This window comes from Rhinolophus sinicus, chromosome 14, assembly GCF_057876585.1.
Source record: "Rhinolophus sinicus isolate RSI-liver-muscle chromosome 14, RSI-T2T, whole genome shotgun sequence".
In the NCBI taxonomy this organism is placed as follows: Eukaryota; Metazoa; Chordata; class Mammalia; order Chiroptera; family Rhinolophidae; genus Rhinolophus; species Rhinolophus sinicus.
The window spans coordinates 23,058,337-23,082,993 of NC_142514.1; the positions used below are offsets into that span (position 1 = coordinate 23,058,337).

At 44.1% G+C, this 24,657-nt stretch overlaps 1 protein-coding gene across 5 annotated transcripts in view; it reads right to left on the reverse strand.

Moving 5' to 3' along the window:
- Positions 1 to 24,657, reverse strand: part of CSMD2 (CUB and Sushi multiple domains 2) — a 577,361-nt gene that overhangs the window by 141,778 nt on the left and 410,926 nt on the right. For all 5 annotated transcript variants that reach the window (XM_088791016.1, XM_088791015.1, XM_088791014.1 and 2 more), the window contains 2 exons: positions 23,455 to 23,581; positions 3,208 to 3,410 (listed from right to left, as the gene is read on the reverse strand). In XM_088791016.1, coding sequence (XP_088647142.1) covers positions 3,208 to 3,410; positions 23,455 to 23,581 — 330 coding nt within the window. The remainder of the gene's footprint in view (positions 1 to 3,207; positions 3,411 to 23,454; positions 23,582 to 24,657) is intronic.

Below are 24,657 nucleotides of genomic sequence, written 5' to 3' on the forward strand. Positions count from 1 at the left end.
AACAAATCATCACCATCTGACACTGAATTTATTTATAAAGTCAAATAAGAATCAATCTTCTTCCTTCCCAATTAAAAACAGACTTAGCTTTCACCTCCAGCTTTCCAGTGTACTGTACACATGCAAATGACTCCTTGGAAGAAAAACGGCTCCCTGTTCGGACCATACTCAGAAAGATTATTTATATGGGAGGCAATAGAGTGCGATGATTAAGAGCCTGGATTTGGGAATCAGACACAGGGATATTGATCCAGGCTCTGCTACTGATTAACTAGACGACCTTGTATGAGAAACTTCTCTGGGCTTCAGAGCCCACATTGGCAACCAGGATTAATAGTGGTGCCCAAACCGTAAGGTTTCTGTGAAGAGTGTAAGAGAGAAAGTAGTAGAGAGCTAAGCATGGTGCCTGCTCAATAGATGGCAGTGATTATGCTTCCCTCTCCCTTGGTGCTCCCCCTCACCTTGTTTTGTTCTCATTTTCTCTCTTTAATGCTCCTGTATTTGAGCTGCTTGGCAAAGCCCCCGGAGAAAGACTGGAGCCACGTGGTACAGACAGGATGTTAGATGTTACACAGTCATGTTTACTTAATAAAGCCCAGGCTGCACTAATCGTCCCTGGCATTTCGGTACAATCCCCTGTCAAATACACACTATAAAGTTAACATGGGGTGAGCCACGCTCTCTTCCCCAGAGTAGTCCTGGTATTTGTTAACCAATGACAGCAACAGGGAAGGTGACCTTTCCTGAACCTCGGTTACACCCAGAACACTGGGCCAGGCTGTCACGGCCTTGCAGGAGTCCAGGCCACGCAGCTTCGCCCACTCCCCCTTTGGTGGATCTAAGCAGCCCTCAGTGTGGCTTGTCCAAGGAAAGCCTGTGTGAGAGAAAACCATCCATTGATTTGCTCATGTCTTCATGTGCCCAGTTGTTTAATAAGCAGTGAGTGGGCACCGGCTGCATGCACTGTCTGTGGCGGCGTCCGACCGGCACGATGTGGCCCCTGCCCTCTGGGAGCTCCGTGGGGGATGCGAGCTGGTGGCCCACTCCCACAGAAAGCAGAGTGTCTGCTACTGATAATGTGCGGAAGAAACAGAAGTAAAGTGCCGGGGGTGCCACAGCCATGGCAATTTATTCTGAATGGGGATATTAGGAAGAAGTGGAATCTGAGATGAACCTTGAAGGTGGAATAGTATTTCTAGGAGCTGGGACGTGCATGAGAAAGCCGCCGAAGCTGCTGGGCCAAGGTGTGGCTCCTGAGGGCGCCCGGGACTCTGTCCCATGTGGCGACACTGAGGAAGGACACAGTGGAGGTCAGATAATGCAAATCCATGGAGGAACCTGTCAGCACAATGATGGGCTTTGTTGTTGTTCTTGTTGTTAAAGCCACACTCATCAGCTTGGGCAGAGGCAGGGAAAATACTTGTCTAGTTTAATTATTCATAATAGGCCTTTCCTCCGAGAGGGAACCGAGCCATGTCTTTAGCGTTCTGCCCTCCTTATTGCTGGAAGATCCTTCTATTGCTTAACCCAGCAATTTCCAAAGGTTGTTCCGTGAAATGCTAGTCTCTTGAGATGGCCCAGAAATAAGTCATCTGCGTGGGAACTGTGGCCTGCCAACACCTTCTGACTCTATCTGCATTAGCAGACCCAAAGTTCTGAGAGGTCCCAAATGCCAGATGACCTCTGGAGGTCTGCCTCAACCTGAGCGACCTTCCCCATATTACCTGATCATGCAAACTTCTTTTTCCTGCAATACCAATGAACAGCCTATGGAATTCCAGGGAACAGAGGTTAGGAAATACTTATCAAAAATGACTCCCTTGTTGTCCCATGCCAGGACCCTAATCTGAGACAAGTTCAGTGTTACTCAGTGGTCGCCAGGGACGCTCTTTACGGGGGAATGGGTGTCAGGATTTCAAGTAAGAAGACTCCCAATGAGCCCTACGAGGAGCTATTCCTCGCTAGGCTGGAAGCCTGCGTGAGTGTTAAGTGGGCAAATTAATGAGTATAAACGAACGTGATCCTGGAAACTCCCATCTGCCCCCCGCCCTCCACTGCTAAATGCTCATCTCTATGGATTAGATGGGTCATAAAAGAGCTAGAGGTAGCATCTGTAACCCCATTACAGCCTCACTCATGCCAGGGATACACCCCATCACCCTTAGGTGGTACACCAGCCTGGTGAGAATGTGGCGGCAAAGGCACAGCATAGGTGCCACGCGGATGTGCTCTGGAATCACCATGGAAACCCCCCTCACACAAACAGACGGTGGAGTAAAGAGATGGTAATGAAGACAGCTGCTGTATAATAAACATAAGCCCAAGCCGAGGCAGAGTCACTTGTGCAGGGAGATGAGTGATGGAAGAGGCACTTCAGAGGAGATGAGATTATGCATCGCAGGGAGAGGCAGGACCAATCATATAAATTATCTAATATTGGGACTTGATGTTTGAGCGCTGCCCATTTTTGGTAGCTCTTTGCCATGCTCCTCCATAATTGGCTACGGCAGTACATAATTAATTGAATTTAGATTACTCACATTTGGCTTCCAGACCTTTACTAAGCTAAGAACCGGCGCCTGTGCCCTGTCAGATCAGCTCTTCCCTAACTGCACCCCACACCCCTGTCGACTTGTATGTCCCCCGCATCCCTCCACGCTCGTGTTTCAGCCACAGTGGGCAGCCCTCCACTTCTGAACCCGTTATCCTGCCTCTGTTCTTGTTCCTGTGCTCTCTGCACCCACGATGCCCTTTTCTCTCTATTTCACCTAACAGGGGTCCACAAAGTGCTCCAAAGTCCAACTCAGTGGCCACACCAACTCCATGTCACAGCTGACGACTCACTCTTTGAAAAACTGTCTTGTTTCCTGTAACTTCTACTCATCTGCAGGTCTGAGCTCGGGCATCACCTTTCCTTGAACTCCAAGGTGAGTGCCACAGTTTATATTTTGCCCTCCAGACACTTACCAATTTGTATGTGAGCGTCTAGTACCCTGCCTGTCTTCCCCGCTGCCCCCACCACTGAGTAAACGAAGCACAAATACTGGAACAAGCACTTATCCTGTACCAGGCACATAGCAGCTGTCCGATCAATAGCTTTACACGAGTAGAGGGAGGGAGGAAAGGAGGGACTCCAGGGAGGCGGAAGTGGGGCTGGGGTCACACAGCAGGACACATGGAGGGGGCGGGCAGAAGGCAGGCACAGACCTGAGAACTGAATGGCAAAGCCCTGCTTGCTGGTGAAGAAGTCGGTGCTGAACTGCAGAACGACCGAGCTGAAGGTGCTGTGCAGGTCCCTGGGCAGGGCCGGGCCACTGAGCTCCTTCAGCAGGACCCCACTCTCCACAGGCCCGTCCCAGATGCGCAGCACGTCATGGACCTCCTCCGTGTCGAACACCAGGAAGTGGAGCCTGCACGGAGAGAGGAGGCAGGCGGTCAGACGGGGCTCAGCCCCTTCTTTCCAGGGGCTTCTGGGCAGGGAAGGCCCTGAATCTCAGAAAGGCTTGCAGGAAGGAAGAGCAGGCATCGTCTGGCAGCATCCTCGTAACTCCCATCCAGCCTGCTCCTCCCTCTGCGGTTACCAGCAATGGAGCCGAGGGGGAAGGGTGTGGATGGTGTGCCTCTTTTCTGTTAGCATGAGCTTCATGTTGCCACCGTCAAATCCCACCCGTCCCTTCAACTCTGCGCAGCCCCAGACCTCACTCTCGTGTCCATGTCCATATTGTTCTACATTGGAAGGCGGATGCTGCGTCCCCAGTGGGAGAAGGTGGGGTCTAGGTGAGACAAAGGGTAGAAGTGAAAAACAAATAATCAAAATCCCAGCAAGTTATTTTGTGGATATTGCCAAACTGGTTCTAAAGTTTATCTGGAAAAGCAAAAGACCCGGAACAGCCAACATAGTGAAGAAGAAAAAAGTCGGAGGACTGACATTACCTGATGTCAAAACTTACCGTCAAACTACAGTGATCAAGACAATGTGGTATTGGTGAAACAACAGACAAATAGATCAATGGAAGAGAATAGAAAACCCAGAAATAGATCCCCATATAGTCAAGTGATCTTTGACAAAGGAGCAAAGGCAACACAAAGGAGCAAAGATCGTTCCTTCAACAAATGCTGCTGGAACAACTGGACATGCACATGCAAAAAAATGACTCTAGACACAGACCTTACAACCTTCACAACAAATTAACTCAAACGAATCACATACTTAAATGTAAACATAAAAGGAAAATTCCTAGAAGATAGCACAGGGGAAAACCTAGATGACCTTGGGTATGGTATGGCTTATTAGATATACCAAAGACACAATCTATGAAAAAAACTACTGATAAGCTGGAAGTCATTAAAATTAAAAATGTCTGCTCTGCAAAAGACACATCTGATAGAAAACTGGTATCCAAAATATGCAAAGAATTCTTAAAACTCAACAATAAGAAAACAAACAACCTGATTAAAAAAATGGGTTAAAGACCTTACCAGACACGTGACCAAGGAAGATATGCAAAAACCAAATAAGTATATGAAAAGTTGCTCCACATCACATGTCATCAGGGAAATGCAAACTAAAACAGCAATGGGATATCACTACACACCTATTAGCAAGGCCAACATCCGAAACACTGACACCCGCAAATGCTAACGAGGGTGTGAAACAACAGGGGCTCTTACTCATTGCTGGTGGGAATGTGAAATGGTACAGCCACTTTGGAAGACAGTTCAGCAGTTTCTTACAACATGAAACATACTCTTACGATATGATCCAGTAATCGTACTTTCTGGTATTTATCCAAATGAACTGAAAACTATGTCTACACAAAAACCTGCACTTGGATGTTTATAATGTCTTCTTCATAATCACCAAGACTTGGAAGCAACCAAGATATCCTCTAGTAAGTGAATGGATGGATACAGTGTGCTACATCCAAAAAAATGGGATATTATTCAGCGCTAAGAAGAAATGAGCTGTCAAGCCATGAAAAGACCTGGAGGAAACTTAAATGCGTATCACCAAGTAAAAGAAGGCATTCTGAAAAGGCTACTTACTGTATGATTCCAACTATATGACATGCTGGAAAAGACAAAACTATAGAGACAGTAAAAGATCCGTGGTTGCCAGGGGCTGGGTCAGTGGGAGGGAACAATGGATGGAACACGAAGGACTTTCAGGTGTAAATACTGTTAGGACCCTCCCATGGTGAATGCACGTTATTATACATTTGTTCAAACCCATAGAATGTACAACACGAGAGTGAACCCTAATGCAGACTATGGACTCTGGGTGATAATGATGTGTCAGTGGGGGTTCATCAACTGTAAAATGTACCCCTCTGGTAGGGGAAGTTGATAATGGAGGGGGCTGCGTAAGTGTGGGGATGGGGGTATCTGGGAAATCTCTGTGCCTTCCTCTTCATTTTGTTGTGAACATAAATCTACACTAAAAAAACTAAGTCTGATTAAACAAAGGAGTGGTGGGGGGGCAGCTAAAGGGTGGGGGTTGCTGCGAGGTTTCTGAGACGCTGGCCTAGTTGCAGTGGGGCAAGGGTGAACTTATGCCTCAGTTTCCCCAGAGCAGAACTCGGGACATTAGCTATACACAGGCTTGCTTTAGACAATCCCTGACAACCTAGAGGCCAGGTGGGATCTCCATGTGTGAGGTGCCTGCTGGCCACAGACTGAGATCAGTGGGAGCCTAACTTCTTCCAGAACAAAATGGTTCTGGCGGCCAAAGCTGCCTGGGTTATGAGCCTCTGTAACTCTCTCTCTTCTAATCAATTTGTATTTTAGAATAATCTTAGACTTACAGAAAAGTTGCACAGGTAATCCAGGGAATTCCCATAGACCCCTCATCGTGTCTCCCACTGTTAACATCTTATGTTCCTCTGGTACATTTGTCACAGCTAAGAAACCAACACTGGTACCTTACTGTGAACTCAACTCCAGAATTTATTTGGATTTCCCCAGTTTTTCCACTGATGTTCTTTTCCCAGGCTCCAATCCATTCATCACTATCTTCTTTTAAAAATATCTTTTTTAAATTATAAAAATAAGACATGTTCAAGGCAGAAAAAGGCAAACAATATACAGATGTATTGGATGTTAAAAAAGTCTCTCTCACACAAACCAATCTGTTCTCCAGTGCTTTTCACTTCATATTATTAATAGTTTTGGTGCATATCCTTCCAGACTTTTATTCAATGTGCACACACCTATTGTCCCCAGCAAATGGAACCATATTTTACGTATTTTTTATAACTTTCTTTTTTCACTCAATACTATATTATAGACATATACATTCATTTTTTCTACAGCAATGGACATTGTTATATATTTCACTATTGTTATAATTTACCTCAGTCTCCCATCTGTATGTAGCTTTGCACATTTCTGCTAATATTTCAGTTGACTTGGAGAAATACTTTATTTGGGAGGAAAGGATACACATTTTTTAAATGTCGATAAATTGTTCTCTTAAGTAACTGTATCAATTTACATTTCCATCGAACAGTATTAATGTGACTCTTCTCTCTAAATTTCACCTCAACAGCATCAAATATCACGTTGTAAATATATTCTACATTAAAATCTTGCCCATGTGCTGAACCAAAATGGAACCTCACCATTTTGTGTTTTAAGTTTAGATAACGTAGTAAGGTTGTGTAACTTTGCATATATTTATTGGCCATTTGTATTTCTTCATATCCTTTATCCATCTCAATGGAGTAATTTGTCTTTTAAAATTCTATTTCTACGTTATTTTTACCTATTAACTTCATAAATTTGATTCCTCTTTTACATGATATATTTGTTAACATTTTCTTCCACCATCTGGTGTCTTTTCCATTAAAGTTTTGTTTATGGTGTCTATTACGGCATAGAAGTTATTCATTTTACGTAATCAATGATGTTAATCTTTTCCTTTAAGGGTCCTGGGTGTCACATCATGCTTGGGCAAACCCTCTTCTCCCCCGAATGATTGAAAAGCAACACATTAATATTTTCCCAGAACTTGTAGAGTTTCATTTTTTGGAAGTTTATAGGTTTATTATTTTTCCAGATAGACATTGGCCCAACACCCATCTAAAGCTGTCTCTTCCTTATTTGGACTATCAAAATGCTCTGTTTACTTCCTCCTTGGCACTTATTAGTCTGTACTTCACTTATTCATTGGTTGACAACTCATCCCCCACCTAGAAGATAATGGTCACGAGTGTGGGACCAAGTCTTGTTCCCTTTAGCCTCAGTGCCTAGGACATGCCTGACACTTGGGGTGGTGCACACGAATACCTGTGGGAAGACACTGGGAACTGAATAATCCAGGTTCTCAGCAGTGGTTTGAAATGTCACCTTGGCTGGGGGTCTGACTGTAGACTCTCTTCTCAGTTCCAGGGCTCCCTCCTTTGCCTCTATGGATTCTATTTGTGGCACCAGGAACACAGCTACTCAGTTTATTGTCATAGTCTCATATTTTGATATTCTTACAGGGCAAGTGCCCGTTCATATGTTTTCCCCAGAATTTCTTAGCGAATTTCCCAAATTCATCCTTTGAGGTGAGCTTTACAGTTACCATTGTACACATTGATTGATTCACTGGGGCACGTTGATATCTCTGTGTTACTTATTTTCTGCAGCCAGGAACACTGTAGATATCTTACCTTATTTAGGGCTTAGTTTATGTACTTTGGTGAAGTTTTATTGCTTTCTTCTTTGTTACATTTCTCACTCATGTTTTGGTTTTGGCTCCATTGTGAACGGGATTTAATTTTGAGTTACATACTTATTGTTGGATATATATATATGTGTGTGTGTATTTCTTATTTTCAGTCACCAGTTAATTCTAATAGGATTCAAGTGACTCTCTTGGATTCCCTGGGTGGGCCCTGTTACAGATATAGGCGGAGATTCCTCAGCACCAGAAGCTGTGTGGGTTTTCTCAATGGTTGTGTTCTAGTTCCCCTGGCAGGCCTCTCCTCTGAGGGTTTCCAACTGAGTGAAGACAGATGGGCTTCTCTTCAAGGCATTTAGCAGGGAACAGCCTGGCAGACTGGGGCCCCTCACGGGGGAGGAGCTCCCCAAGAACCCGAGCAAACAAGAGTACTCACTGCCGTGCCAAGCATCCCCCTTCCATCTCTGCTTTCTCCATGGTGCTCGATGCACTGTGAAATCGGCAGCCAACCATAGGAGCAGACCAAGCGGTAAGCGCTGCCCTGCTGCTGTACATGCACGAAGAAGACAGATTCGTGTGGGCTGGACTTGTCAGTGAAGGAAGAAGGAAATGAGACTTGAAGTTTGGGTGGCATGTAAAAAAGTGTGATTTCTTTGGATTTAATAACATAAGACAAGACCTGGAGGCAGAGGTGAAGATGCCTGGGAAGAAAGGTGACCCCCACACTGGAATTCAGGTACTGTTAGGATGGCATAGAGAACAGAGTTGGACTGAGAGAGGGAAAATAATGAGGGCCTCAGAATTAGCTACAGGAGTTTGGGTTTTAGCCTCTTCCAGTTAGACACTGACTGAAGTCCCTGAGGGTGAATAATTGAATGAATAAGTCGATGAATGAATGGCATCCCAGGAGGACCAGTCTGAGAGGAAGTTGTGAAAAGAGACACTATAAAGACTAAATGGAAATAAGAGAAAACATGTTTATAAAACAACCACTGTGCATAAGGCACTTTCACATGATCCCATTTAGTCCTCGCCCCCCTTTATTTTGTGGGTGGCATCATCACCATCTTCAGAAAGGAGAATACTGAGGTGCAGAGAGGTTCCCTAACTTGCCCAAGGTCAGGCCTGGCTGGAAAGCGAACTGGAATTACAGTGTGTAATCACAGTGCAGGTCAGACGTCAGTGCTTCCCTGATGAGGCTGCCCACCCTCCAAAAGGAGGGGGTTGTGGCCAGGAGCCAGGCATATGCTGGAGAGACCTCATCTGTAATCAGTCATTCACATGTGCCTCCTACACAAGGGTTAAAGGCTGATATCAAGGCCGTGAATGAGAAATGCCACTGCACTGCATTCAGCTTAGCTAACCTGATAATCAGACAAAGTCAAAGGCCTGGCATTGATGAGGTCACGAGATGTGGCAGGAGGTGAGAGGAGGGAGCCCGAGGTCCTTTGCACGAAGAAACAATGCACCTTGGCAACCGAAGGACGGATCGTGTGATAATATGAAAGCGCCTTGTCCACAGTGGTGGTTCTATCCACACGTTTCCTTTCATTTGCACTTAGTCTTCATAGGCTCTCTTTTTACAACCTCCAGACCCCCTAATACGTTCATTTATTTAAACAACGCCTACGCGCTGGGTACTGGGAGATAATGGTGAAGATGACAGACAGGGTGTCATTTTCCAGTTGTTCCTGGAGATGGGCAATACTCCCACACACACAAACCCATTAAGAGATTATCAGCTGTGGCAAATGCAGTGAAGGAAACAGCAGCTGAGACGTAGTAACTGCGTTAGATAGAGTGGCCGGGGAAGACCTCTCTGAGGAGGTGACATTTAAGGAAGATGAGAGGCTCAAAGGGAGCCAGCCATGTGACAAGCGGGGCGGAGGAAGAGGTGAGATGAAGCTTTCTGTGTAGAAAGGGCAGGATATGCAGAGGTGCCCCCCAGAGAAACAACCTGGAGCATTTGTCAACAGGAAGGCCCCCGAGGCTGTCACTGGGCCAAGAGAGGCAGGCAGAGGCCAGGTCAGGAGGGACCCTGCGGGTCGCGGAAAAGTTGGATTTCATTCTACGGGCTAAGGGAAGAAAGTCATTAAAGAATTGTGTGCTGAGGCCGGACCGGAGCCGATTTACAATGAGAACCACTCCTGCTGCCCAGATGAGAACAGACTGGCAAGAGCAAGAATGGACGCAGGGAGGTTAGCTAGGCGGAGTCTAGTGACCCCTTCTGTTATAATACAAATCCTTAATGATGGCCAGTGAAGAGTTACTTTCCCACACCAACTGCATTTCTGCAGACTCTTATGGATGACTTTTCTCATCTTACAGAAGTCAAAGTCTATAAAATGCTAATTAGACGTTCTGACGGACAGGGATAATTTTGGGCTCAAACAGACATTTGGGTTTGCCTGAGCAGCTCTCCTGTAGGTGACCATCTGGTCTTCTTCTGGCTTTTGAAGCACTGAAAAGGGTACTTCAGGACCCCGGCCCCACTGCCCATGACAAGGTGTTCCTATTGATGCCTTGCTTGCTTGTAAGTGTGTGTGTTCCTTTGGGACACAGATATAACACAGGCCAGGCGAGAGGGATGAAGTGTGCAGTGTGTCAAGCGCTGTGTTGAGAGCTGTGGAAATACGGGAGGCTCTGTCTTGCTTATTGAAAGAGACACAGAAAACATAATACTATGTGCAATAGGTTCTAAGAGAGTGGATACACAAAATGCTATTGAAATAATTGGAGGAGGAAGAGAACTAAACATTTCTAGAAAAATCTATGTGCCAAGTACTTTATGTATGTGGTCTAATAGCCTTATAAAACCCCTGCAATTTAGAGTCTATTTTCTCCGTCTTGCTGATGGGGGAACTGAAGTCCCCAGGGGTTAACTCACAGGGAGTGGGTTGGGGTGGGGTAGTCCACAGCGACTAAGGGTCAGAGGCAGTATTCAAACCGTCTGCCGGGTACCAAAGGCCTTCATTCTTACAACATCTTCTGATTGAGAGGGGCAAGGAAAAATTCAAGGAGGAGGTGTCTTTGACACCGTTTTGAAGAAAGAAAAGAAAAGCATGAGGAAATTGGGAGGGGAGGACGATCCCAAGAGAGGGACCAGCATATAGAGAGGCATCAACTGTGTAACTGGCCTTCCTGGATCCAAAGTCGCTCCCACTTTTTCCATCCACCTTTCCCACCAGGGATTATTTCGTGTGATAAAATGCATCGTCTGTAATACTAACAGTCATGAACCTTTATGCACCAAATAACCTAACAAGAAAACGTAAAGCAAAATCTGTTGGACATACAAGGAGAAACTGAGTCGTAGAGACTTTAACGCATCTCTCTTAGTCAAGTGAAAATAAATAAATAGAACCAAAATGTAATTTGTTTTAGTGATTTTACCATTTATTGATGTTATACTATGTATCAGGATCAGTGCTAGGCACTTTATATGTGATATCATTTGCAATAAACCTCTTAGTTACGCTACTGGGCAGATGATCTTACTGCCCTTTTATCAAAGAGTAAACTGAGGCTCTGCAAGGTTTCCTAATGAGCTGTCACAAAATTGGTATTTGAACCCAGGTCTTTGCCTCCACAGCCACTGTTTTTGCCACCTTTTTATATAGCCGCTTCAGTCGGCAGAGCCTTTCATTTTATAGAAAACATTTCTTCCAAGAAGGACAAAGATACATCTGCCTCTCAGAATCCCTGACGCCTTCAGGGCAGGTTCTGGCTAATAAGAGGCAGTCACGGAGTTTTCATTTACAGGGTGGTGATGAAGAGAAGGCAGCTGGTCCAAGGTCGTCTTTTGGAACCACGTATCTGACCCAGTCGTTGTTTCTTTTTCCCAACAGCCTTCCTAGGGGACACACTGAGTCCTCATGAGCGGCCCAGGTACCTTCTGCCGCTCTTCTCACCCTTCACCCATTTTCTTATTCTCTGGCTTGGGGGACTTCCCTCTGCCTGGAAGGTTCCTACCCTGCACATACCCTCATGCCATCTGCAGTGGGTTGAACTGTCTCCCCCAAAAGATAAGCGCAAGTCCTAACCCCTAGTATTTGTGAATGTGCAGATGTCATCCAGTTAAGATGAGGTCATACTCGATTAGGGTGAGCCCTGAATCCACGGACTCACGTCCTTATACGAGAAAGGAGAGGATGATGTGGAAGAGACCCTGAGGAGAAGCAGGGAAGGAGACCATGTGAAGGCGCAGGCAGAGGCTGGAGGGATGCGTCTACAAGCCAAAGAATGCCAAGGATTGCTGGCAACCACCCAAACCTCAGAGACATGAGACAGGTTCTTCCCCAGAGTCTTCAGAGGGAGCACAGCCCTACTGACACCTTGAGTTTGGACTTCTAGGCACTGGAACTGTGAGAATTTTCTCACAGAAAGATTTTCCTTAGTGACATTGGAAATGACAATAAGAAAATAATACTTGTTTTACAAAATGCACCCCACTCTGAGCCATGGAGCTGCAAACTAACAATTAAACCATGATCATAATAGCGGACAATAATAGCGGACAATAATAATTAAACCATCATGCTAACCAAAGACCAAAAACTGAGAAGACAGCCCAAAGCCCAAAGCAAGCATTGGTGTCCAGAGCAACATTAGAGGGTCTTCTTTCCTGGGGCCAGCTAGTATTCAACAGAAAAAAAAAAAAGCTTCTTTTGTTATGTTCATAGGTGCAAGAATGAACCTGCGCTTCAGGTCACGGAAGAAGCTGTGGTGTGACTGGCTGTCCGGGAGGTTAGGACACTGCACAAATGCCAAGACTTAAGCCAGTGCCTTGTGTTTCACTTGAACTTGCTGGGTGACCTTGGACCAGCTGCCTTCTCTTCATCACCACCCTGTAAATGAAAACTCCGTGACTGCCTCTTATTAGCCAGAACCTGCCCTGAAGGCGTCAGGGATTCTGAGAGGCAGATGTATCTTTGTCCTTCTTGGAAGAAATGTTTTCTATAAAATGAAAGGCTCTGCCGACTGAAGCGGCTATATAAAAAGGTGGCAAAAACAGTGGCTGTGGAGGCAAAGACCTGGGTTCAAATACCAATTTTGTGACAGCTCATTAGGAGACTTTGCAGAGCCTCAGTTTACTCCTTGATAGAATGGCAGTAAGATCATCTACCCAGTAGCATAACTAAGAGGTTTATTGCAAATGATATCACATATAAAGTACCTAGCACTGATCCTGATACATAGTAAAAAATCAATAAATGGTAAAATCACTAAAACAAATTACATTTTGGTTCTATTTATTTATTTTCACTTGACTAAGAGAGATGCGTTAAAGTCTCTACGACTCAGTTTCTCCTTGTATGTCCAACAGATTTTGCTTTATGTTTTCTTGTTAGGTTATTTGGTGCATAAAGGTTCATGACTGTTAGTATTACGGACGATGCATTTTATCACACGAAATAATCCCTTCTGTCCCATTTAATGTTTTTCTTTTTTATCTGGAATCTTACCTTTTTAAGAAAAGCAATATTATGACCCTGTTTTTTATTTATGTGTTCATGCTAATCCTTTGTCCCAAACTTTAATTTTTAATATTTTATTGTTTTTTTTTTTTTTTTTTTTTAAGCAGTATTTGCTTTCCTTTACTTAACCTGAGAATCTTTTCTTTGCAATATGGAAGTTTAACCTGTGGGCACTAGCTAGTGTTCCCTTACGGCTCCCTCCCTGCCCACAGGTGGGTTAGTAATTGCCCTGCATGGAACAACAGAGGCTTCCTTTCCCTGTGTCACCATCTTGGGGCCTGTCTGGGATGCCCCCCACACACATCCTTCTGCCCACTCCTTTGGCAGACCCTTTGCCCAGCATCTGAGTCTTACACTCTGCTCTTCCAATTGACCTTGGGTCTTTGTTGATCCTTCAACCAGGTCTCAGACTATAGCTCTCCTTTGCTCTGGGCCATGTGTCCGTGGACCTTCCCACTGCCCTGACCGTCCTGAGCTCCTGTAACCTTGGCCTCTCCGGGGCTGCCTCTTCTACTTTCCTTTCTACCTCACACAGTAGGGTGACCAGACAAAAGTGAATACACTTATTATCAGAACTGACATGTTTGTTCTTAGTGGCAGTGATGATGTTATGTGTTCACCGACTCCCGTTTCCTTTTCCTTCTAGACAAACCTCCCTTAGAATTAGGTGAGCTGTGAAATGTGTTCTGGTCGATGGGGTGTGGGAGGAAGGCCCGACTCTTAAAAAACATTGTTCCATGATCTCAGGCTTTCTCTCTTCCCTCCTCAGCTGGCCAGACGTGAGGACGCACAGGAGAACTGTGAGGCTCTCACATGAAAGGGGCCTAGAGCCTTGAATTACTTTGGGGAAGAGGCCCTGCCCCACTGCAGATTGGCATTCTGTGAAGTGAGTAAAAAAATCAACCCTGACTGTGTTAAAACATTGAGGTTCGGGGGTTATTTCTTAGGTCCGTTAGCCACGACTGCGAATACAGGCTTATTTCCATCATCCTATTTTATGCTTGTCGTCTATTATATTTTCTTGCATTTCCTTTTTTTCTTTTTGCAACATTTCTTAGTCTTCACACTTCCTTCAGTGACTTGCAAAGGATACATTTTGTTTTTAATTCTACTTGAAGCATCATTAAACATTTTAAAAAATACTCCTAAACTTGCATTTTTGTTTAATTATAAAATTTAAGAAAAATAATATACCATTTCACTCTCCCTTATGTAAGACAGAACATCTAAAAAGATTTTACTTTCCCCTACGTCTTGCCCCAACTATCCAACCACTGACAATGTATCATCAGGGACTTACAGATTCAAATTAAAAACAATCTTTCCTAAACATCTTAGTAGGCTAAAAATTATGCATCTGTTTTAGTTTCCTGTGGCTGCTGTAAGAAAGTACCCTAAACTTGGTGACTTAAAACAACATTCTTTTAACATTCTAAAGGGACGCCAGGTGTCTGAAATCAGTATCGCTATGCTGAAATCAAGGTGTCGGCTGGCCCGCGCTCCCTTTGGAGTCTCTAGAGGAGAATCTACTCTTGCCTCTTCCAATGTCTGGTGGCTGTTGGCAGTCCTTGGCTTGTGGCTGCATCATTGCAATCTCTGTTTGTCTTCATATCACCTTTTCCTCTGTGTGTATAAAATCTCCGTTTCCCTCTTATAAGGATACGTGTGTTTGCATTTAGAACACACCCAGATAATGTAGCAAAATCCTTAATTTAATCACATCTTGCAAAGAACCTTTTTCCAAATAAGGTAACGTTGACAGGTTCCAGGCATTAGGACCTGATATCTTTGGGGACTGTCATTCAGCCTGCTGCAAGGTCTTTATAAGTTCTTTAAGGAACCCGAAAGGAAATTTTCTGTGGCTTTTGTTTATGTTGTATCCTGGCTGAATTGACAACTGTTGGGTTTCATACCACGTACTTTGGCCTTTGACGTCTTGGAGCAGACATTTTAGGAGGGTTGGATTAGTTGTGCTGTTTTTCGTAAATGACTATTTTATTTGATGAGGGCTGGTTGCGTGCTTACCTGTGTGGGTGTGTTTTGTCAAATGCTTTTAGGTTTTAGGGATTTAAAAAAATATATCCTTGAAACAGTTTCTTTTTCTTTAAGTTGTATTGAAATCATTTTGCCTGGAACTCAGTGAGTCCTTTTAATTCACCAAGGAAGTTTTAGAACTGGTCACTCCATCCCGCTGCCCTTCGTCTCAGGGGAGTGAGCTGACATTTTGTATTTTATCATGTATACCTTCTGCTCTATTTGCTCATTGTTCCCCTTCATTCTGCCTAGATTTGTCCTTTGTCTTTCACAGCTGGCAACTTTTCTTTCATTACTTCCATACCTTCCTAATTTTTTCCTGCAGTCTCAGAGAGATTCTCCAGCTTGTCTCCTATACTTCAGTGCTTGTATTGCTTACAAGCAAATGCTACTATTGCATTGATTTTAATTGTTAATTGCATATTTAGTTTCTTTGCATTCTTGACTTGCCTCCATCCTTGTCTGTCTATCTTAGGCACTCCCCTCCCCCCATTTCATCACCCATCTTATGCTACTTATCATCTCTATTTCTTATATTTAAATGACAATATCACCCACATATCCATTTAATTCTCTTCTGTCTACCACAGGAAAAATTCTTTTCAGAAAAAGACGTCCCTATTTCTTCAGGGTAATGGTTCTTTTTTTGACACTGGTATGTTGTAAGTGCCATCACAAGTTTCTTTTACTTATATTTTGCTTATTTGTTTACTTATCTTTTGAAAGGGAAAGTGCCGGTCCAGTGTGGCCAGCCAACGAGGTCTGCATTTCTGTGGTTAAGCTGTTTGCTTTTCCTAAGAGGTGTCGGAATTTATTTCTGGGGTTGTAAACTGGCCGTCGAGTTGATAAATGGCCAATGTAACTACCCAGTGTAGCTCAGCTGGGTTATTATTCTCGGATAACTTGTAGTCGTTTGTGTTTCTTTTTTCTAGAGGTCATCTGTGAAACACTAAATTGCCAGAGCGCAACACCACTCTTAAAACCTACATTTATCCCTACCAGGTTATCCACATCCTCTCTTTCAAAAATCTTTTGAGCTCTTTTTGACTATCCCCCGATTGTGGAAACCTCGACTCTGACAAAGGAATACCCCACTGTGTATGTTCTCGTCTGTTCAGCTCCTTCAGGAGGTCGGCTCGTGTAAGTACAGGGACCTTCTCTGTTGAAAGTTTAACTTACTGTCACTGCTCAAAAATAAACCTTCTGGAAGCTGCTAAAACTGTGGACACAATTCCTGGCAAGCGCTGTGAACAGAAGCTTCACGTCTGGTGCCTCCTGCCTCCTCTGGGCCAGCTGCCCATTTGCTGGTTAAAGGGGAGCAACACCGATGGCAGTGGGGGGACTGCTGTCCTGTGATGGATATGAAACTGCACAGGGGGAATGTGGGCCTTGGGCACAGCCAGATGTTGTGTCTAGTCCAGCATCCTCCCAGGAAGACAAGCTCCACTGGGCAGGGGTTCTGGTTAATCAAAACTGTGCCCCTCCTCCCCGCCCCGTAATCCCACAGCTTAGTGACCAATAGCCAAGAATGGAGTTTCCAGGTTGCCCTCTGAATCATTAAGAAGCATCCCTATGGCTAAAAACTCAACAATCTAGGACTATTAGCTAAATATGAGCTTTATGACTACATGGGCATTAGAAGCAGAAATCAGAACTTCCCGGAACAATAGGATCTCCATCCTCCCAAAGGGCCCCAGCTCTCCTTAGGGAAAGCACACTGCAAAGGACCATCTCTCCTCCCTTCCTGCCTCCCCCTCCATGTAGCCAGACACGTGTGGCTCTCAACCCCAACCAAACCTGTACTCAAGAAATAAAAACTCAGTTCCTCTGAATGTTACCAGGACCCCTCAAACGGTGATACTAGATTCCTCTCTGGTTGCCCAGCCAATGTATCCTCTGAAATGCCTCCACTGATCTTCTTGAAGTGGAGATATCATTATGTCACAACAGACAACGAGCTCTTCCAGAAGCAGCTGTGTATGTTCACACCGTCCTCTCTTTTACGTGCCTGGGAGGTCTTTACCTTCGCCTTGCATGGTGAATGACCACTGTTCTTTAAAGTGTAGCTAGAATAGTCCTTTCTCTCTGGAACACCCTCCCCCCAATTGCCACCTGGAATTATGAACTGTCCTTGAAAATGTTTTTCTATTGCTTTGTACATACGTCTACGATAGCATTTATTACATTATATTAGAATCTGTGGCAGACACTGTCAGTTGGCTTATCTGTACTCCATTTCCAAATCTCTTGTCGTCTCTACTATTGAAACTGTAAAAGCGAAACAAAATTGATTTCCTACTTTCCCTAAGCCATGCACGGCAAGTTCTGACTAACGAGATGTAGGATGATGTCTCTAAGGATAGGGGTTCTTCCCGAATAAACACACAAACTCTCACAAGAAGAAAGCTGTGCCCTTTCTTCTTCCCTCTTCTTTTAAACTGGAACACAGACCTACTGCTTGGTGCTGTAGAGCTGACTAGGTAACCATGAAGATGAGAACCGAAGGATGGTAGAGTGACAAGAAAGGTCATGGCATCCTGAGCACAGGTGTGGATGGGACCTTCAGATGCTTGTACAGAAGAAAAGCGAGCCTCCATCTGTTAAAGTCTGCCTTAGTCAGTTTTTTCTATTTCCATTCCTAACTGTTAAAATGTCTATTAGGAGACTGAAGCCTTCAAGGGAAAGGACTGTTTCTTATTTATATTTGTATGCTCAATGTCTGGCAGAATGCCTGGCACTGAGTAAATGCTCTAGAATTTTTAATTGAACGGAATGTCATTACTGCCTTCTAAATATTCCAATGGCTTCTCATTAGAGTGAGAAATCCATTTGGAGTTCTCATCTTGGCACTCAGGGTCCTAACCCACCCACCTCACCACCCCCACGCAGGCTCCAGCCACATCAAGTGGGTACTCTTCTGTGGACAGACCCTCTTTCTCCTGTGTTCATGCCTCCACCCTACCTCCCCTCAATTGGAATGTTCGCCTCTACACCTACAGGCGGAACTACTCTCTCTTCTCCGTTACTGAACTTTCACTTGCTTCCAGTATCTACCTCGTCTTGGAGTACCTGTTTGACTATTTCCATGGGCACGTGAGGCCTTGGAGGGCAAGAACTGGCCTTCGGCAGATATGCATGTTTCCCACCGTATAGCATATGCAGTTTGGCACGGGGAAGGTGTTCAATGTGAGTTTTGTTAAACGGAACTAAACCAGGGTCAGAATGGCCAATTGGGAAGAGAAAAGATGGGAGCTAGACAGAATGGGATTAAAACCCACCTCACTGGGTAATTGTGAAACATTCATCCCTCTGGGCCTCAATGAGCTCATCTATAAAATGGGAACAATAATAACTGATTCAGAACTTAGTATACTATAGATATTTAATAAATATTAGGTAGAGGGCAAGACCAAGAGCAAAAGGCTTTGCTTCCTTCTCTTCTTTACTTATCGTTTGAGCTAGTCCACTAATTATGTAAAGGGAAACTCTGGCCCAATGTTAGAAACTGAGAAGGGGTCCCACCCAAATGGGATGAAACATCCATGTTCTATATATTGACGACATAAGAAAAGAGTGACATGAAAGATGCAGCTTACTGGTCTGCCCTCCTGCTATTAGCTGTCAGGCTTGTATGGAATTCATCAACCAGCCTGTCTCATTCTTGGCAGTCAGAGAAAATATGCTGCAAGATGTCCCCTGTGTTCAAGGACAGGGCCTGATTGCCAGCCCACTCTTGTCATGCACATCCAGGAAGGGCCCACATTCCTGCTGGGATTCCACCCAAGGGTCAGCCTTAACGCTGATCCCTGCATCCACCCACTGTCCCTCCTGGGCACTCCTGGAGGGGGCCTCCTCTTGCCCAGCTTGCTGGGCTGAGATTGACCACAGATCCCTCTGGTCACCTTTAATACTTGTTTGGGGCTGGGGCAGGGTGGGGGAGGCATCTGCAAGCCGTCTCCTCTCTGTGCCCTGGGCACAGTCTCGTGGACCAGCCTGTGGGCTGTCCCACATCCTCTCCCATTTGGTACACCCAAGAGGAAGAGCGCTTGATACCTATTCCCACCAACAGCCTGTCACCCACCACCTGTGACTCTGAGGGGTGACCTACAACCTGCTGTACTCAGGGGATGCCCCATCTGGGTAAAACGAACAACTATCTACCTGGTTCCTGGAGGGGGCACTCATCACTTGGGAATTATGTGCCAGGCATGTAATTTGTTATCGTATGTTAACTCACTTAATCCTCAGAGCGAATTAGGTGGTAGGTACAATATTTTTAATCATTTTACAGACAAGAGAACTGAGGCATTAGAGCACCTGCTTGAAGAGCTTCTTAAGCTACACAGCTAGTAAGAGACGCAGGTCATCTGTTGCCAGCGTCCAGGCCTTAGCTACAACTTGATACTGAATGAATGACAGAAACTCCTAGGATGTGAAGAGAATTAGCTCTTTAAAGGCAGCCAGCTGCATATTCAGACCAAACGGTCCAATTGCAAAAATGCAGTTAATGCAGGGAAAACCAGGAGACGTATAACACAAAACACAAATAGAATTTTCAGAGCGATGCAAGATGATAATACACTGATAAAAACAAAAGTAGGCTGTCAAGAGTGATCTGAAAACAAAACATGCAGCTTCCTTGAAATAGAAATGAAAATAAAAACAAGATTATCAAAATACAGAGAAAGCTATAACAGGATCAATACTGTTGAGAATAGAATTAATGAAAACACATTATCACTGGCAGAATAAAAATAGAACTTTCAAATCACTGGAGGAAAAACAAATCAAATAAATCAAGTCAGCTAACAATAGGAAGAGTAGAAAATAAAGGAAAGCAATAAAAAAGCGTAATATGCTTGTATGAAAGAAAGCAGAATACATTTGATGGAAAAGAAATACGCAAAACCCTGTACTCTTCACTTTCCTTAAACATTCTAGAACATAAATAAGGTGAAAATTCAAAAAATAAAAAGGGCACAATGAAGTAAAAATAAAAAGCATAAAACAGATCATACAGGATATATAACCACTTAGTAATTTTTTAAAAATTCTTAAATACTCAGGTTATAAACTGAAATTATAGACTATTTAGAAATGAACCCAGTTGAACACTCTATATGAAAACAATAAACTCCCCCAAAGAAAAATATATGAAGAACTTGAAGCAGCAAAGACAATAAGACAATTAAATATCATTTTGTCATCAAACCAGGAAACACTGACAGGACCGGCAGCATCTAGCGATGCTGAGTGGAGAAGTAGCCTTCTGGTGAACCTGTCAACTGTTGCAATATCTCGAGGGAAATCTGAGGTCATGCATTGAAATTTGTCTTCTAAGAATGTATCCTAAGAAAATTATTGGACAACTGTTCGAAGAGTCATGTATAAGGATGTTTACTGGAGTGAAAAATGGAAAATACTCACTTTATCAATAGGGGAGTAGTTGAATCAATTATGTTTGCGCATACAACAGAATGCCCTGCAGCCATCAAACAGGATGAGACAGATCTATCTATCTATATATATACACACGGACATCATAAGATAACATGTGATTAAAGAGTAAAACAGCAAGCAAGTCCGTGAGCCATGCATAGAGATGATCTTGTTTTAGAAATCATGTTTGTTGCATTTGCTGTATGTAATATTGGCATCCAAAGTAGAACGGATATCAATAGTGTGCGGAGGAGAACCGAGTAAGATTATGACCTCATTTTGCACAGGGCTTAGCTCAAAAACTGGCCTGTAGCAAATACTCAACACGTTTAGTTTAAGAACACGTGTGCATCGGCTCATATACATACATCTGTATCTCCTTCAGTTGCCCTTAATTGAGAACTTTCCCAGGCAGGGGTCTTCTCCTAGCTGCTTCGGCTCCTTGTCTTGCTCCCTCCCCCCACTTATCCCAAAGCCTCAACACTTCACTCTTGGATCACTACAACAGTCTCCCGATGGTTTTCTTCCCATGAGCTCTCTCTCCACTGTAAATAACTCTGGTGGGACACCCCTGCTCTAGAACCTGTCATGGCTTCCTCTTGTTCACCAACATTTAAGATGCTCCAAGACCAGGTCACACTCTCACTCTCTCTATTTCCCATTCTTTGTCCACATGCGTCCCCTACTCCACTCCGGCAGTTTCCTCTCCAATTGCCTTGTTTGATCCTCCTTCCACACCTCTATTCCTCCTACCACCCCATCTGCTCTTTTCCTCAATTGCCCAACTCAAGGCCCAGCTGTGCCAGCAGTGTGATATGGCACTAAGACACAAAGACCTGGGCTCACATCCCAGCTTTCAGTGTAAATGTACATACCATGTACATTCTCTTGGGATTTCAGTTTTCTCATCTATAAAATGGGAATAACCACACAGTAGTCCCCCCTTACTCACCTTATCCACGGGAGACATGTTCCAAGACCCCCAGTGGATTCATGAAACTGCAGATAGTACCAGACCCTATACATTCTGTTTTTCCTATACACACATACCGGATCGAGTTTAATGTATAAATTAGGCAGAGATTAACAACAATAACTAATATTAAAATAGAACAATTATAACGATATACTGTAATAAAAGTTTATGTGAATGTGAGCTCTCCTAAAATATCTTCTTGTACTGTACTCACGCTTCTTCTTGTGATGCTGTGAGATGATACAATGCCTACGCGATGAGATGAAGTGAGGTGAACGACACAGGCAGTGTGACATAGCATGTTGTTACTGCTGACCTTCTGACAGTATGTCAGAGGATCATAGAGCCATAACAATGTCATGTCTTCCACCCACAAACTTAATACCTTTTCCATCTTAACTAAGTACTTGTCACAGGTTGTGGCCGTAACTTTTGCTGTCTGAGGTGTGACAGCAAAACTAGCAAAAATTTCTTTTTCCTTTTTCACAATATCATGGATAGAAGATTCACTCTTACAGTAGATCTTAGCTACCTCAACATAAGATGTTTTTCTTTCCTTATTAAGTGGAGAACGTTCACGTTTTCACTTAAAGGAAGCACCTGACAGCTTAGCTTCTCTTTGGCATATCTGAATTGCCAATATTACTACTCTCGTATTTTGGGGGCCGTTATTAACTAAAACAAGGGTGACTTGAACACAAGCACTGTGAGACCGCAACAGGCCATCTGATAACCAAGGTGGTTATTAAGTAACTAACAGGCAGGGAATGCATACGGTATAGATATGGTATAGATACATTGGACCAAGGGATGATTCGTGTCCTGGGCGGGATGTTCCGACGCTGTGGGATTTCATCACGCTACTCTGAATGGCCCGCAATTTAAAACTTAACGAATTGTTTATTTCTGGAATTTTCCATTGAATATTTTTGAACCGTGGTTGACCCGTGGTTTGAACCGTGGTTGACCATGGGTAACTGACATTAAGGAAAGTGAAACCTTGGATAAGGGGGGACTACTATAATGTCTATTTATTATTAGGGCTTACTATTAGTATTAATAGGGCTATTGGGGAGAGTTAACAGCAACATATGTGCCAGGCCCTGTGCTGGATAAATGGTGACGCTCCTTTCTTCTCTGACTCCCTGGAACGCCAATAAGTAACTCCTGTTAGTCAGGTGCTTACATGGAAAGAAGGTTATGTTTTGAGGGCACAGGTATGACGCACTGCTGGACGTCTGTAATTATGCCCTCCACATCCCCAAACCATACGTATTTTTGTCCTTGTATTACAGACGAGGAAACTCAGACTGAGAAAGGGAGGCAATTTGGGCTCATAGTTCTAAGCTGTAAGAGTAAGAACCACAGAACCATCGGTTCACAGAACCATTATTAAATATTTACTATGTTCCAAGTGCTGTGCTGAGCACATTACATGCAATATCTCACTTAAGTGCTTTGTCCTGAGAAGCTGGTATTATAACCCATAATCCAGTAGGAGATAGTGATATTCAGAGAGGAAAAAAAGACTTATCCAAGGTCCTGCAAACAGTAAACGGCAGGGGTAGGATTCAAACTGTGGTCCGTATGACTTAAAGTCTATACCCTCAGCTATTCTGCTGTAACTGCCCCCTAGGCCAGGGAGTTGTCTGAACTTGGTGTGTAGCTCTGTGAGGTGGAGACGGGCCTTGCCAGGTTCTCCATGGGCCCAAGCCTGGGGTCCTCACAAGCACTGCCGACCACAGAGGGGTCTTCCAGGTGATGTGGGCGGGACCAGCTCCCAGCTGGGTGGCCGTGTGACCATGCTGGTGATGACTCTCCTGAACGACTGGCAATGGTACCTGGCCGGCCCTGACACTTACCCAATGGTGCAGCCGGCATCAGCCTCGATGGTCCAGATGCAGTTGAGATTGTGTTCATAGGGAGCTGGATACCCGGGTGACAGCACCTGCCCCGACACCTCTCCTTTCACTGTCCCTCCACACTCAGCTGAAAGAAATCCCAAAAGAGTGAGCTTCATGGGGTGGCCTGTGCTGCCAGTGACACCTCGGTGGCTTCTCCTGTCTGTGTCCCTGAGTCCCTTTCATTCATTCCAGGTGACTGAGCATAGTATATAGAAGGTCCCTGGATGAGACTTATACCCAGAATCTACAAAGAACTCCTACAGCTCAACAATGAAAAGACAACCAGCGCAATTTAAAAATGGGCAAAGGATCAGAACGGACATTTCTGCAAAGAGGGTGCACAAATGGCTAATAAGCGCATGATGAGGTGTTTATCATCACCAGTCATTAGGGAAACGCAAATTAAAATCACAGTGAGATACACTTCACATCCACGAGGATGGCTAAAATAAAAAAGACAGACACTAACAAGTGTAGCTGAGGATGTGGAGAAATTGGGAGCCTCATACATGGCGGGTGGGAATGTAAAATGGTGCAGCTGCTTTGGAAAACAGTTTCATAGTTCCTCAAAATATCAAACATAGTTAACATACGAGTCCAGCAATTCTGCTTTTAGGTGAAATGAAAACATACGTTCACAGAAAAACGTGTACATGAATGATCACAGCAGCATTATGCATAATAACCAAGAAATGCAAACAACCCACATGTCCATAAACTGATGGAGAAACCCACGTGGTGTATCCGTATTGTGCACGAACAGATTTGACCACCGCATGCGGAACATGCTATATCACGTCTGTCTCCTTCACAAGACTATGAGCTCGTTGGGCGCAGGGACCTTGTCTTACTCACATTTGCACATCAAGTGCCTAGTATAGTGTTTGGCACATTGTAGACATTTTCATAAATGTGTATTGAATGAATAAATGGGTGGATGATCAAATGAATGAGAAAAGCTTATTGTTTCCCAGGCAAATTACTATAAAGGTCTGGATCAAGGGAGCATGAGTGAAAAGAAAGGGAAGGAGATGTATTGCAAAGCTTTTTAGGAAAGGGAATGATTGATAAACAAGATGCTTGGAGAAAATGGGATCAGAGTCACAAATGGAAAACTGACCTTCACTTGTTGCTACAAAGGACCCATGAAGAACCTCTTGG